Raw genomic sequence first — 16,035 nt, forward strand, 5'->3', positions numbered from 1 at the left:
CACATGACAACACATACAGTATTTAGCTTCAATATATCTGTCGACATCTTCCGATCCACTCCATCTTCTCTTTTCTATCACTACCCATTCTCAAAAGTGCTCTATCCCTACCTCATTATCTCCTGGCCTAGCTGCCTCATAAGTGGTGCTTTTTTGGTATCACTTGTGAGGTTAAGACCTGTCTTCGGACATTTGACTAAACAACAACAACAACAACACATTGTCTTCTTTGTGCTAAGGTGCGATGGATTAATAGCTACAGACATTTATATTCCAACCAAAGCGAAGGATTTGGCTTCAATCTGACATTGTAATATGAAAGGATTTTAACAGCGTGACATATTAAACTTACCTGTCCCTAATGTTCTCCAGATAGTCTCCGATGTAGTCCACCATGTCCTTGGCGAACTCCTTGAACTGTTTACACTCCATGTTGAACTCTGAAAGAGAAAAGAGAGACAAATGTAATACGTATTTATATATCTGGAAACAAGAAAGCACTCGAAATCTTGAGATCTCTAAACTGCAATATCAATTCCCAGCACAAACTCCATTTCATCTCAATTATCAGACAAGAAGTTTATCAAAGTTCGCTTCGTATCTTATGAAGGTGGGATAAATTCGATCTGTTACCAGAAAGACGAAATTTAAAACTCGAAACTCAAGTAGGCAACAAGCTTATGAAACAAAAAGAGAGGTAGGTCGTCGTCATCATTATCATCATCGTCATCATCATCATCAATGTATATGCACTTCCTAACGGAACCATCGCTTCATAGAATTGTCCACAGTTCCCCCTCCTCTCTTTGATTTGTTATGCGACATTAATTTCTACAATTCTGGTCAGTTTAATTAATTGCAACTATGACATTGACAGTCGATTTATTTTTTATTGCAAGATTCGCTCAAGCAACTGAACGTCCTTGTTTTGTAGGTGGTAAACATTATAAATTAGCATTAAAATAACGTTATTGAGAGAATCTAACTTGCTTTCTGCCTGCTCAGAGAATGCAAAGTAACTGCAATGTTGCTTCCGGTTTCAGAATATTTGTGATGAAGTGAACTGCATTGCAGAATTTGCAGAGTCATGTTGCTCACTCCCTTTTTCCAAGGGCAACGTGTTTGTCTTGGCACCGTGTAGCACTGCACAGTTTTATCATGTAGATTTGTTTTTAAAATTAAAAACTAGATCGGAATCTTTAATTACTTTGTCTATTATTGCGAAATATCTTTACGGAAAATCTCGAAGAACCTGACAAAAATGTACACCCTATATTTAACACGAAATATTCGGCATTCTCTTTACTTATCTGTTGTAGAAATGACAGAATGTAAAGAAATTCCTTATGAATATTGATATCATAACAAAGGCGTTACCGTGACTTTTATGGATACATTTCAAGGTCAGATTAAGGTACACACATACTTAATTACACATACACTTGATTAGTTCTGTGGCAAAGTTTTTGAATAGGCTAATATATGTAAGGAATTAAGTCCTTGCGTTTCTTAATTAATTTGAAGCCCATATGAAATAATAATAATAATAATAATAATAATAATAATAATAATAATAATAATAATAATAATAATAATAATCATTTATAGCGTTGGTAGTAGAAGAGGAGCTTATACTAATAGATGTGCTATTGGACCTAAATGACAGCTATAAATAGTATGGGAAGAAGATAAATACAAACAAGACGAAGACATGATTATCGGAAGAAAAAATAAAGAAGGCAAGGTACGAATTCGAAATGAGGCAGTAGAGCAAGTGGACAACTTCAAATACTTGGAGTATACTATAAGCAGTAACATGAGTTGCTGCCAGGAAGTCAAACGAAGTTTTTAATAGTAAAAGAAACATCTTCTGTGGATATCTGGAAAAAGAACTAAGAAAGATGAGTAGTGAAGTGCTTTGTGTGGAGTGTTCATTGTATGGGATAGAAACACTGCATTACACCGAAGTGAAGAAAAATTACTGGAAGCATTTGAAATATGGATATAAAAAAGACTGGAGACAAAATAAAACATGAAGTTTTGCTAGAAAGAGTGAGTGAAGAAATACTAATGCTGGGAAATTGATCAGGAAAAGAAAAATAAATCAGTTGGGTCACTGGCTATGAAGAAACTGCTCATTTAAGAATGTACTGGAAGGAAAGGTGAACGGGAGGAAAGTTCGAATCAAAACTCTAAGACATAAGGATCGTAAGCTGAGACTAAGAGGAAAGCGGAAAATAAAGAAGATTATACAGTGCTGGAGTGATAGACTTACTCTTGGGCAGAAAACAATAAATGAATGGATGAATAAGCGTTATCACCATTATTACTACCACTATCACCACCACCACCAATATCGTTTTTTACTTGTTTATTTAACAACGCTGTATCATCTACTAGACTATTTAGCGCCGATGGAATTGGTGATATAAAGATGGTATTTGGCGAGATGAAGTCAAGGATCGCCATAGATTGCCTGAAACTAGCCTTACAGTTGTAGAAAGTCTCGGAAAATCCAAATAACCAGCCCAAGTGGGAATCGAACCCACGTCAGCGCAGCGCAGCACCGGACCAGCAGACAACGCGTCTGCATTATCATTATCACCATAATAATTATTATCCTAATTTAACTATCGTGTGGTTTTGCACGCTCTGTGTTTCTTATTTTCGCTGATTCCATTCCATGATTAATTTAGACAGTCTTCTTCCATTATTCTTTTAACATATTCAAAGCAACACAATCTGCTTTGTTTCATAATGTTTAAATATCAAATTTGTCTTCCATTCCCATAAAGTTTATAGTTTCATTTTATACTTTTTTCTAGTCTGGATTTGTTGATCTCTAAACATCCATTTCTCTAGGTAGAATTTTTATTGTTTCTCTGGTTGATAATTGTTAGGGTACATATGTAAGCATATTCTATATAATAGTTTTATAAATATGTAATTTTTCTATTCTATCTTATATTTTTATTCTTCCAAATATCATTTAAGTCATTTATACTTCTTCTTGCTTGGATAATTCTGTTTTAAATTTCTGTTCGATTATTACTATTTTTTCTACTTTGTAATCTAAATAAATGTGGTATGTAGAAGGTGCTATTTCTTCCACAATTACAAATTTCAATTATTCTACTTGATATTCAACACAAACATATTTTATTTCGTTTACATATTAATTTAAAACCCGAAAATATTTTTGTAAATGGTGAAATTTACACAATTGACAGTAGATCTGTACATTAATCGATTCAGGATGTAACAATAATAGTACAAATTCAAAAATAGGGCTATATAAGCCTAATTACAATATTTTATCGTTCTTGGGTCATTAACTTATTCGACTTAATAAAAATATTGTTTTTCGTACATTCTTTTTCTCTTTTGGTATAATTATTTAACCATATGGAGGAAGGGACCATATCAACAGCCATTGCGAACTTGTACTCGAAAAGTACATGTTGGACTTTTCCCATTCCTGATAACATGTCATGTATCAGTCATGACGTTCCGAATGTTATCTACCTTCCTTTTCATACAAAAAATATACTTTATTTTGATCGTTTCGTCTGCACTCTTTCGAACGATTCTAATATTCAGAAGTAGTAGGGCTCTCTCTTCATATGGTCAGAACTGTGAAAAACCACCGCTTACGGCAAAGTACGACAGATATTAAGATAAAGCGTAAGATAAGTTTCTACTGGAATTAAATCTTCGCTGTTTGTCGTGACCTCAGTGCTGGCCCACCACTTGAGATCCAACAAAGAACAGGAGGACGAGATGGGCCTCTAAGCTGCGTAATTTATCTGAAGTTACCTCGATGTCACGACATGAAATCACGAAGCAAATTTCACCACAATTTAACTACCATAAAATAATAAAAAGAAATAGTGTGTTCTTAATTTGTTATGGATATAGTATTAACATAATCTAGTATTATACAGTCACGAAGCTCAATACGTAGGGAATATGCATCCATAGATAGTTGCTAACCACTAGGATCGCTACTATCGCCTCATCACAGACAATGCGAAATAGTATCTGTACAGTCTATTGTTCTTAGGACTCTCATCAACTCAAGCTTCGTAACTGTATATACTAGACTGTGGTATTAATTTCTTTAATACGATACTCTGTTATTTCAAAGTATTGTGGGAATTTATTTCAAAAGTGTACCATAACTTCTTCCGTAAATAAAATGTTTTGCAAAGCTCATTCTAGTCTAGACTAAGGTTTTGATACATATCAAGGAAACTATTCGATTGTTTCCTTTCGAATTTATACAAATGACCTCCAAACACCTTAAACCACAGGCAAATGTAATTTATGTTCGGAAATTTCCGGACAAAATATTGTTGAAATTTGCAGTCTAATCTTCATATGGGAGAGAATTGCTGCGTCATTCCCGGGTTCGTGTTTCAAAGTTAATTACACAACAACATTTCGGTTACATTCATCATTCATCTGGGTGCATTAAGTGTAGAAACAAATGACAGCAGTTCCTTTATAATATAGATAGGCCTACTATGAACTAAGTCGGGTAGCTAAATTTGGTAGAGCAACTGATTCTAGATAGGTTAGAGTGAATTGAATTGTTTAGCGGACGATGGAGGAGAAAGGTCCCGGGTTCAGTTCGGGATTCCAAAAGGTTTTTGTAGTTGTGTAACTTCCCGAACGGTCAAACTGAGTACTGGGTTTTTCCCGGTGGTAAAAAGACTGTCGGAACTTCATGTCGACCACACCATCTTATTCTTGTACTGAGGTTATAAAAGCAGGGAGCTCTACCTCCAAAGAGTATAAAGGATTAACCTTAACCTCTACCTTTATAAATGATTAATCTTACACGTCAATTGAATTAGGCTGCACGACAAAGTTCGTAAAGAAATGAAGAACAAATCTTTCCTTTCCCAGATGCCAATCCTCTGCGTAGATTAGAGCGAATTGAATTGGACTGCAGAGGAAGGAGGACGGCACACGTAAATATAGATTTGTCCTATCTTCTTAGCTTCTCCTCGATGACCGAACATTAATCAAGCCATCTAAGACCCTGGACGAACTTGAGATTGTTCTAAATGGAAGTGCTGCTGACAATGATCAAGTCAGGCCAAACATTTGACAATAGCATAGATCATTTTAATTTTGCGAGAAAATGACAGTAACACAGAACATGTCCTTTTATTTCGCCTACTAACTTGCACCCATGACAGGATTATCAGCTAAATCTATTCTACACAAGTGCTTCTTTATGGTACAAATAACGTTTAAAAATTCCTACAATAAGTCACAGATTTTAATGCAATAAACACAGGAAGTATTTGACTCTTTTTGATGTGGGAATCGATACAGCTGCCTTTCTTTGTCGACAGCTGATATTTTTTACACGTTGTATGGTAAATTTTGTGCATGTGTTAGATATGCTAATATTGTGTTGACTCTTGTCACGGAGTTAGCGATTGCTGTTTTAGATCACTATATATTTGTTCTGAGGTAGTTTAGCAGTCCCATCTGCCTTTCTCGTTGTCTTCATTACTACCTTGTCCTTTATACGAATTTTGTTTGAAATTCAGTCAAAACTTATCTGTAATAAAAATTATGATTTATTCGACAAACGTTTTCGCTCGTTCGAGCATCTTCATGTGTTAAATATATTATATGATAATACATTCTTACAATAATATGTATATACAATTATACTTCTAAGCCTTTTACGGTAAATTCTGGTGTGCCTCAAGGTTCCAATCTTGGTCCATTATTGTTTTTATTGTTTGTTAATGATATTGTGAATTGTGTACAACATTCTAAAATTTTATTATTTGCGGATGATATTAAATTGTATAAAGAAATCAAAACTATATCAGATTGTAAGCTACTTCAAACAGATATTACAAACTTACATATATGGAGTATTAATAATAAATTGTTATTTAATATAAATAAGTGTATACATATGACCTTTTCCAGATTGAAAAATACAATTAAATTTTCATATAAAATAGAGGCAAAAGTTTTACCAGCAGAAAATGAACATAAAGATTTAGGTATATTATTTAGCAGCAATTTTACATTTTATAGTCATATTAATAATATTATAAATTTGTCCTATAAAAGTTTAGGTTTTGTTATGAGAAATTCTTGTAAATTCAAAGTGACAACTATAATAATTTTGTATAATTCCATTGTTCGATCTAAATTAGAATATGCTGCTGTTATCTGGAACTCAGTTACTAACAAATATATTCTGTTACTAGAAAAAATTCAAAATAAATTTCTAAAATGGTTATATTACAGACTTTATAATGATTATCCTACCTATGAGAGTTATGCTACAATGCTTCAACATTTCCATTTTACTAGTTTGCAAATTCGACGAAATTGTCAATCTTTAAACTTTCTTTATAAAATTATTAACAATAAGTTGGACTGTGTTAGTTTATTTTATTATATAACATTATATGCACCTAAGCTTAAAACGAAATTTCGAAATTTGTTTTACATACCAAGGACAAATACTGAATCCCACAAAAATTCCCCAGTTTTCCAAATGTTACAGTTATACAATAAATTACATCCTCATCCGAATGTTGATATTTTCAATATGAATTTCTCTAGATACAGAATTATTTGTTATCATATTTTACAGAATATTGTTGTTAGTTAATCTGAAGCTACTTTCACACCTTATTTCAATTTCTCTTTTTTTCTTTCCTTTTTTTCTATTATGTTTCAGTTTTTCATAAGTGTATGTTTCCTTTTCCTTGTTTATGTTTTATCAATTAATTTGTTAGTCGTGAACATTGTAATTGGGCTTTGCCTGTTATGTTCATCAACAAATGAATAAATGAATAAAAATACAATAAGACACTTACATAGTGGCCAAGTATTAAAATATTCATACAGAAAATGACATATGTTATATATTGTGGAAGATATAGAGCTGAATATTACTTGTTGTTGTGATTATTGCTTTAATCTGTAAGGTAATTTGGAAAAAAGTTTTTTTTAGAAATAGTTAAAATGGATGTAGATGTAAATATTGAACAATTTGAGCTTGCTTACTTACTCCACGTCTCTGTAAGCTCACAAGCAAACATTCTGATGGGGGCAGATAAAAAAGTTAATTTTTTTTCTTTCACCATGTTAATAATATCAAAAGAAGTGCTTATACAAATTTTGGCCACTCAACCGCAATTACGAGGGCCGTAAAAAATAAGTTCGCAAGGGACCGTTAACAGAAAGAAAACACAATTTAATTGGAAAAATTTATTCGAACAGACACAGCAATTGTTGAGCAATTTTTCAACATATTTTCCACCGGAAGTGAGACATTTGTCATATCATGGGATTGACAGAGAGGTGCAGACGGCTGTCAAACGCTAGTTCCGATCCCAGGTGGCTGACTTCTACGACACAAGGATACAAAAATTGATCCCATGGTATGACAAATGTCTCAGTTCTAGTGGGGAATATGTTGAAAAATAGCACAACAATTGCTGTATCTGGTTCAATAAATCTTTTCATGCAATTGTGCTTTTTTTTCTGTAAACGGCTTGAGGAAAAATCACTTTCTGGACGGCCTCGTAATTGCGATCGAGTGGCCAAAATTTGTATAAGCGCTTCTTTTGACATTATTAACATGGTGGAAGAAAAAAAATAACTTTTTTATCTGCCCCCATGAAAATGTTTGCTTGTCAGTTTAATATTCACGTTCCTTCCGTCACATATCTTTACGCATCACTCAACATGACCGCCACGTAAGTAAGTTCAAATTGTTGATATATGTATGTCTACATCCATTTTAACTATTTCTAAAAAAACTTGTTTCCAAATTACCTTACAGATTAAGGCAACAACCACAACAACAAGTAATATTCAGCTCTGCCTTTTTCCACAATATATAACATAATGTAATTTTCTGTACAAATATTTTAACACTTTACCACTATGTAAGTGTCTTATCTTATCGCATTTTAATTGTATGTATACACTATTGTAAGAATGTATTCTCATACATGTTTCTAATTTAGAATAAAGATATCGCGATGAAGACTTCACTAGTGTATCCCTCAAGAAACGAAGATATTTGGCACCATATTTAAAAAATGAAGGAAAAAAAGAAGATTGAAATTGACCAAAACTCAGCAGCGCGTCCTCTTAAATCCTAAATGTTTGTTTAAAAAAGTTTCATATTAAATTTATATTGCAAATAAGTAAATAATTGAAGCGGTGAGATTAATAACCATTCAAGTCCATTTACACAAGTTTCGAGAAAAATACAAAAAACTTTTTTTTTTTATTTCTTACTTAATTATTATTTTTGCACGTAATATTTCTGGTTGTTTTAGAGATCAAGACAAAGTAGTATACCAACTTTTAAAGTCGTAACACTTGTGGAAATATCCAAAATTTAATTTCAAATTTGCAAAAAATGAATGGCCAGAAGTGGACTTGAATGGTTATTGATCTCACCGCTTCAATTTCTCTGACCAAAACGTTTCGGAGACATTTTATGTAACTTTACTTTATCACATGATCTTACGTAAGAAATATAACCGCGAAGAACTGTCGCTGGAGCCAGTTTTGAATACACCGTCATTTTGAGTTAGGCCTGTATTTTCTCACATAATGATCCAATTAGTCTCTTTTTTTTTTAGCAAAAACCATTACATTTTATATGCATAAACTCTTGAACATACTATAGACACCGATCACGAACAAAATTTCTCAATAGTTAGGACAAATCGCTGTACACACGCAGAAAGACCAACAGAAGCGGAATATCCAGAACTACTTTCTCAGTATCAGAGATTCTCAAAACGTGTATTTCCTTTAAAAAATCGATTTTCTCAGTATCACAAAGCTTTCGCTTTATACTTTGTATAATGAAAAGGTAAACGGTAATAATATATAGACATTCTGTTACGAAACATGGCTCTGTACTACACGGTCTTACTCAGCATTTTTCAGAAAAAATCACGTTTTATTGTAACTACTGCAGATTATAAAGGTCACTTGAAACATAATTACAATAATAACTCATGTCACATTATAATCATAAACACTCTGGCAATAAATTTAAATCCAAACTACGTTGTAAGCATATCAGAATCGTCATACACAACACGAACTTTCCAACTACGTTAATTCTCGTTATCTACCAAATAGAATAACTCTCGTATAATTTATTTGTACAAGGTGTATCGAAAATGATGGGCAATACTTCAGGTATGGATTCCTCACGAGTAGAGAAGAAAAAAAGTTTATATCAACATGAGTTCGAGTTATAGGAATTAAAAGTACACTAAAATATGTTTGTTTGTTTGTTTGGATTAGTTTATTAATGACGAAGTCTGTGTACGTTTGCTTGCAGGAACTGTTCAAAAGGCCTTTCTTCTGTCTGGATACAGGCCGCAACTCGTCTTCTCACTGACATTCGGACATTCTCACAAATTCCTGGCATAGCTCGTATTGTCCGACAGCCATTCAGATTTCGCAGACGAAGAGCTTCTACATCATTCATATGGATCGAATGCACAAGTGCCTTCAAGGCAGAAGTCCAGTGGGTTGAGATCTGGTGAGCGAGCGTGGGGCCAAGCAATTGGTCCACCTCGTCCTATCAATCGGCCAGGGTAAAGTACAGTATATCAAGGTGTTTACGTACACGAATACTGAAATGTGGGGGAGCACCATCAACACATGTCCCACATTTAATTCCAGCAAACACAAGTTCTGGAGTGCACAATGGTCTTCCTTGACACCGCTAATAACGCGGCAACCAAGCATTTCCAGACCCATGCAGAGATAACCTTTTCTCCTTCTCTACATATGAGGAATCCATACTTGAAGTTTTGCCCATCATTTTCGATACCAACTGCATAACTTCATACAATTTATTTTACCTCCCCTGACCAGTTAAAAATTGCCTCAGATTATATTGTGATGAATTATAAAAAAAAACGAGCTCATTCTCGTGGGGTGATAATAATTAGGAAATAATGGAGAATGATAGCGGAAACGGAAGTATCAGAGGAAATTTTACCCAATTCTGCCTTCATCTATAACATAATATTCACTATAATTCACTCAGAACTTTTACATGTTATAATTTTTCAGAATTTCTTAAAATAAATATTACATTACGCTATATAATTTAAAAAATGCCAAAATACGTAATAGAGTTACAGAGATGCTTGTCGGATGTGACATATAGCGTCCTCCAGCACATCAGCCTAAATAGGCATCGGTGATAATTTGCGCGCCGATTGTGCTGCTCGACTAAGCCTGCTCCACCATCCTTAACACCAAATATCCTTCTCCAGCCATCAAATTAATATATAATACTTCCGTTAGTGGTCTACGGTACCTCATATCTATATGAGTCGTCATTTCCCTTCAGGCAAGGACGAACCTGGGGCAACTTTGGGATCTCCTATGTATTCTATGAGTCCTCTAGAATCTACCACTTATGTGTCTTTGGACAAACCGCGAGTAACATCCACCACGGCGGACGATCAATTCGGCGTTAAGAAACAACAGGAGAAAACAGGAGAACCCCGAGAAATATGCTCAGAATCTTGACTTTGTCCACCACCTGCAACTCCGCCATCGTCGAGATTTGAAGTCGAGTCTGCGGTTATCAAAAGCCAGCGCTTTGCCAACTGTGGCATCAAGGCGGCTACAATTTACCATATTTCCATGTTATTTATTTATACATAGTGGGCGAAAAGCCGCTTTCCCCAAACACTTCCTTACATTTAATTACACATTACTTTACAGATATTGTTCAAAATGGAGGCCCTGTTTCTCGATACACAAGTCACAACGTTTAGACACTGACTTACAGATGACAGAACATAACTGACGACTTTAATCGATTTTCACGAATGACTGTTCGATCATCTGTCGCAACCAGTGGTGGTTCGTGCCTAAAATGACAAGGGGTTCACTATTTTTTATGATATTATATAGTTTTCCAACAATTTGAACAATATATCATTTCTGAAAAATTTTCAAAATACTACAGTCCTTTAAAGTAGATAATTGCCTCAAAATGAGCCTGATAATGATGATGATGATGATGATGATGATGATGATGATGATGATGATGATGATGATGATGATGAAGTATCTTTGAAAGAACATAGAGCGATTTTTCCTTACGTTATCATTCTGTCTTTCAATATTCTGCCTGAAAACTGAGCTAAGCTGTTGCCTAATTTCTGTTCTTCCAAGGATTGATAAATCTAGGCAAGCATTCTTATGAGCAATAGATTCCTCATGGTACTTAATCCTCTATGTCAAATGGCTTAAATCTGACACACCCGTGCATGTCCAGCTCGTATCTTTACCCTTAGCAAATAGCAGGCACGGAGAACAAAATAATTTATTTGTAGATTCAAAACCGCAAATCCAGCTGTTTATTTCATATTTTTTTTTACATTGAAAGCCCTGCAAAATGTCTTACCTCGGCTTGTTTGTGCTTTCTTTAAATCGAGTTGAGGTAACGGTCTTCCAAACTTCTTTATTTTGCATTTATCTTCCAAGATTAAAACTGAAAAATGTGTTTGTAAAAGATATTGAACACTATCCATTTTGTTTGGAAACGAACACTGGTCACACTCACAGATAAATATATTAAGACTAAAAGACCAAGAAAGACTAAATGGACATTTAAAGGATTGTAAGAAACCATTAATAAATACAACAATAATATACACGTACACGTGCTAAAAGTGTGATCTCAGCTACAGATTGGAGCTAACTTTCGGTTTGCATCACGAAGTCTTTCGCGTGTAGGTTCTCACGATCACGTGACTACAGCAGCGCTGGTCCAAACACCAGCGCAACCACACGTTTACCATGCAACATTTCCCCTTGCCTCTCGACCCGCACGCAAGTCCAAAAGCTGACTCGACGAGGTTCAGAGGAGAAATTGAACCTCGAAAGCACTCGTAAGCATGTATTCGTACATTTCTGCGATCTCTGCGGTTCATAGGTTTTCATACGACAAAAATACACCAGAGCCGCAAGTAAACTTGTTAAAGATGAGCAAGAAACAAAGGATTATAGTGTAAATTATAAATAAATTTATTTAACAATTAAATTTCTCCTGAGGGTTCTCTGAACCATTGAACGCATAGGACGCACCGCCACTGTTCGCAACTGGTGCAGATCCTGCGGTTTCTGAGCAAAAACAACATTTTTCAGGATATCCCTCAGCGAAAAATCACATGGTGTCAGGTCACATGATCTAGGTGGTCATTCTGTTGTGCCACGACGGCAATCCATTAATGGAATTGCTGGTTCAAGATGTCCCTCACTCCTACGCCAAAATGAGATGTGTTTCCATCCTATTGCAACTGCATATCGGCAAAACAAGTGCTGTTTTCAAGTTCAGAAATAATCACCTCTTCTAAAATCTGAAGATATCGATCGCTGGTAACCGTTCCTTAAAAAGGAATGGTCCTATGACACCAGCCATTCGTTTGTTCAAGTTATGACGTCTGTATATGTGTATAAGTATGAATTCTATGAACGAATATTGGGGAAAGCGACTTTCAACCCACCTTATACTTCGAGCGTTAATCTTAACACTGATAATACAATATCCCGAACATTGTTATTCTTATTGCCATGTCAAGAAGATAATACAGTACGAATTATTACAGACACAAACAAACAAACGAGAACATGTTGGCCTTATGTAAGATATGAACTCAGAGTGTATCGAAGGTCCACGCCAGCCGCATACGCGAGGACTTCCTTTCCATTAACCTATTCGAATACTCGATACGATTCAATTCCAAGGCCTCATGTCTCTCGCGCAATATGAGTCAAGGGACTACGAGGCATGTCCGAAAGTTGACTGTCCCCAGAGTTACTCATTCAACCGCATCACACAAATAGCAATGAATTACGTATCTACGTACGTATGCAGCAGAAACATGATGTTTATCTGTGGAGAGTTATCTCGTGTACTAGGGTGAGTGTATGTGTAAGTGTAATGTCTGGAATGAGTGATGATGAAGATGAGGAACGGAGAAGGGGAAACACGGTGCCGGCACTTAGCCTACTCCTGTCGAATAGCACCAAGGGGGCCGCCAGGCTTAACGTCCCCGTCCGACGGACGAATCACTATCAACAGTGACATATGCTTTCTCTTCATATACACTGCGGAGAGATTTGGGATTTAACCTTGGCATATTGGTGCACAATCTAGTGATTAGAAGTTGTGCACCGCCATCTCTCCTAGTCCCGAGATAGAAATTTTACATGAAAATTTATGTTATGTCTATTAAATCAGCAATTTCCTACTTGCAATTCTCGTACCAACACTTCGACTGCCACGTTTAGCAGATTGTTGTAGTGCATTTGCTGTAACAGACAATTTTCTTAACAATAAATAGATTTTAGTCCTCAAATACAGTGATAAGACTTTTTCAAAAATATTATGACAATTTGAGAACGTATGAGTTGAAGTGTTTCTGAAACATTTTCTGCATTAGGATTATATCAAACACAGATTTACAAGGGTGTACAAGTGACATTTCTTTGTACGACTTGAGAGTCACTAATGCGTTAATAAAATTTATAGATTCATCTTTGTTATCAGTTATTAGAGATGAAAAACAGTTTTCACAAATACTGTATGACTTATTTTGTTTTATTTTGAGCAAAACTTATACTAACAAAGAGCTTGTCGTTCACTCAAGTCAATATTTCTATTTTCAGTTAAATTACCATTTATATCAATATCTCCCTGAGGTAGCAGAAACAATGACTTTTTTTATCTTTGAGAGTAGTCAATTGCGCAACAACACGGCATTCTTCAAGATAACAAAGAAATATTACACTAGAAACCTGTATTCTTATGTAAGTCTTGCGTTATACTGACGAGAGTTTCCTCTGGAGTAAATGGCCGCCGCGTCGGCATTTGTCAGTTCAAAAGAATACGGTACTCTCCAATATAATTACACTAACTCTGCAGAATGATAGGAATGCCATCACGGTACCTTATTGTTATGAATTAATGACCATCAATAGGAAAGTTATCTCTTCTGTTCTGTGCCAGTTGGAGTCCTTCCGAATTAACATCGAGATGAAGCCCTAGATTTTCCTTGGAAGTTACTTCCTTAGCAAAATTCCATATTGTCGGATGAGCTTTTCAGAGTTAAGTTTTTTTTATATAATTACTTTAACTGTTAGGTCATACCGCGGCTGTCCAATGGGAATAATACATTGGATTTCTATGTTGCTACCATTTATCGGCCAGTTTGCAGATATATGTTACCATCTAGTGGCCATATCCGAGACGTACCAACTATCAGGCCTTCCAAACAGTGTAGTGGAAGTGGAATACAATCCTGCATTTGCCTTTCTAATTTATTTATTTATTTTGCTAATAATTGTAACATAAAATATAATAAAACAGAAAAAAACTTTAGCTCAACCACTGAAAGAGTAGAACTCGTGCTCAGGGGCGGATTCCTGAATAGAAATTAAGAAGTATATTATGCAAATTGTCTTATGTCTACTACTCAATAAGAATAGGCCCATATAATTTTAAATTTACAATTTTTCATTATTTATAAAATCCATACATAACTTTTTCAGTTTAATACTAGAAATATTAGAATTGCCCGTGTGTCGTGGGTCGTATAATGAACCTAAAAGGTAGAGGTTAAACTAAGATAAAGAAAGAAAGAAAGAAAGAAAGAAAGAAAGAAAGAAAAACTATTAGAATTGACAATAATTCGTTTCGTTGTTGTTTTATGATTCAGGAAACCATTAAAAACCCCGGTCAGATTGGTGAACACCGGGATTTGAATAAGGACACGTAATTTCAACAAGGGACCCTTAATCAGAAATTGTTCTTCAGACCAGAGAATTCTATTGCTAAAATGGCGTCGACTCAGCTCCCTGAAGCGAGTTCTGTGGAACATTTCCTGGAGATATGATAATTTTTTTCCTATCTCTTTCTAAGCCGAATTACTTTTAATTTTCGACAAACGATGGACTGACGCAAAGGAATATCAGAGTTCTATAAGAGAATAACACAATCGTCTTCGTCTATTACAAATTTACAGATTAAACTCAAGGAATTGAACCTAGTTTCCGGCGTGTAAATCCAATGTAATAAGTGTGGTACAATACATAACGGTAAAACTCGTAATCATCATCACCATCATCATAATTTAAAGAATTAGCCATGTCAGGGGTAATTGAACTTCCTAGCCAATTTCAGATATATATACATATTAGAACAAGCATAGTATAATACATTATGATGTGACAGATCATTTTTAATTCTACACATCACTGATTCACAATGAGGTGGAGTTTAGGGCCGAAATTAACGTGGAGGAAGGACATCCTTTTCCGAGCTATTGAATTCTTCCACAAATCACAACGTTAACTGTGACGCAGTCTGATTGTTACACTTTTTCTTTTTGCCGTGCATTACGTCACTGCAGTCTAACTTTGCCCATGAAATGATCTAAAACGACTTTCAATTTCCTTGACTTATATTTTCAACTTTTTTTGCTCTCCTCAGGGGTGAATGGCAAACAAGGTCCGTTTCTATGGTCACGGAGGCGTAGAGACTTTCATATTGAAACCACGCAGGGTCATAATATATAAAAATTACGTTCGTTTTTATCATTGTTTATTAAATCAGAAGAGAATAAATTCCTGAAGAATCTGCTGTGAAACAATTTGAATACTCCATATGTTAATTTTCTTCAGTTATACTCAGATCCGATTTTATAAATAATCGTCGGCGCTGGGCTTAAAAGTAACAGAAATTTATAGAAGCAAAAGAGAGCAGTACATTAAAGCACTGACGATTTTACTGAGAAGATTAAAGGCCCAAAGAGGAAAAGAGAAACAGAGAGAATACAGGAGCTACAGCAAATCTCTATAAATATATCACGATACTATGACGTGTGGCTATTAAATTGTTTAATTAATGGTTCGATGTTTGATTGATTGATTGATTGATTGATTCATTCATTCATTCATTCATTTATTATTTATTTA

At 34.9% G+C, this 16,035-nt stretch overlaps 1 protein-coding gene across 2 annotated transcripts in view; it reads right to left on the bottom strand.

The window, feature by feature from the left end:
• The window catches only part of Ddc (aromatic-L-amino-acid decarboxylase), a 75,334-nt gene that overhangs the window by 49,219 nt on the left and 10,080 nt on the right, over positions 1 to 16,035 (bottom strand). For both annotated transcript variants that reach the window (XM_069835630.1, XM_069835631.1), the window contains exon 2: positions 353 to 440. In XM_069835630.1, the coding sequence (XP_069691731.1) occupies positions 353 to 432 (80 nt within the window). In that variant the 5' untranslated portion in view covers positions 433 to 440. The remainder of the gene's footprint in view (positions 1 to 352; positions 441 to 16,035) is intronic.

The sequence above is a fragment of the Periplaneta americana genome, chromosome 9 (genome assembly GCF_040183065.1).
Source record: "Periplaneta americana isolate PAMFEO1 chromosome 9, P.americana_PAMFEO1_priV1, whole genome shotgun sequence".
In the NCBI taxonomy this organism is placed as follows: Eukaryota; Metazoa; Arthropoda; class Insecta; order Blattodea; family Blattidae; genus Periplaneta; species Periplaneta americana.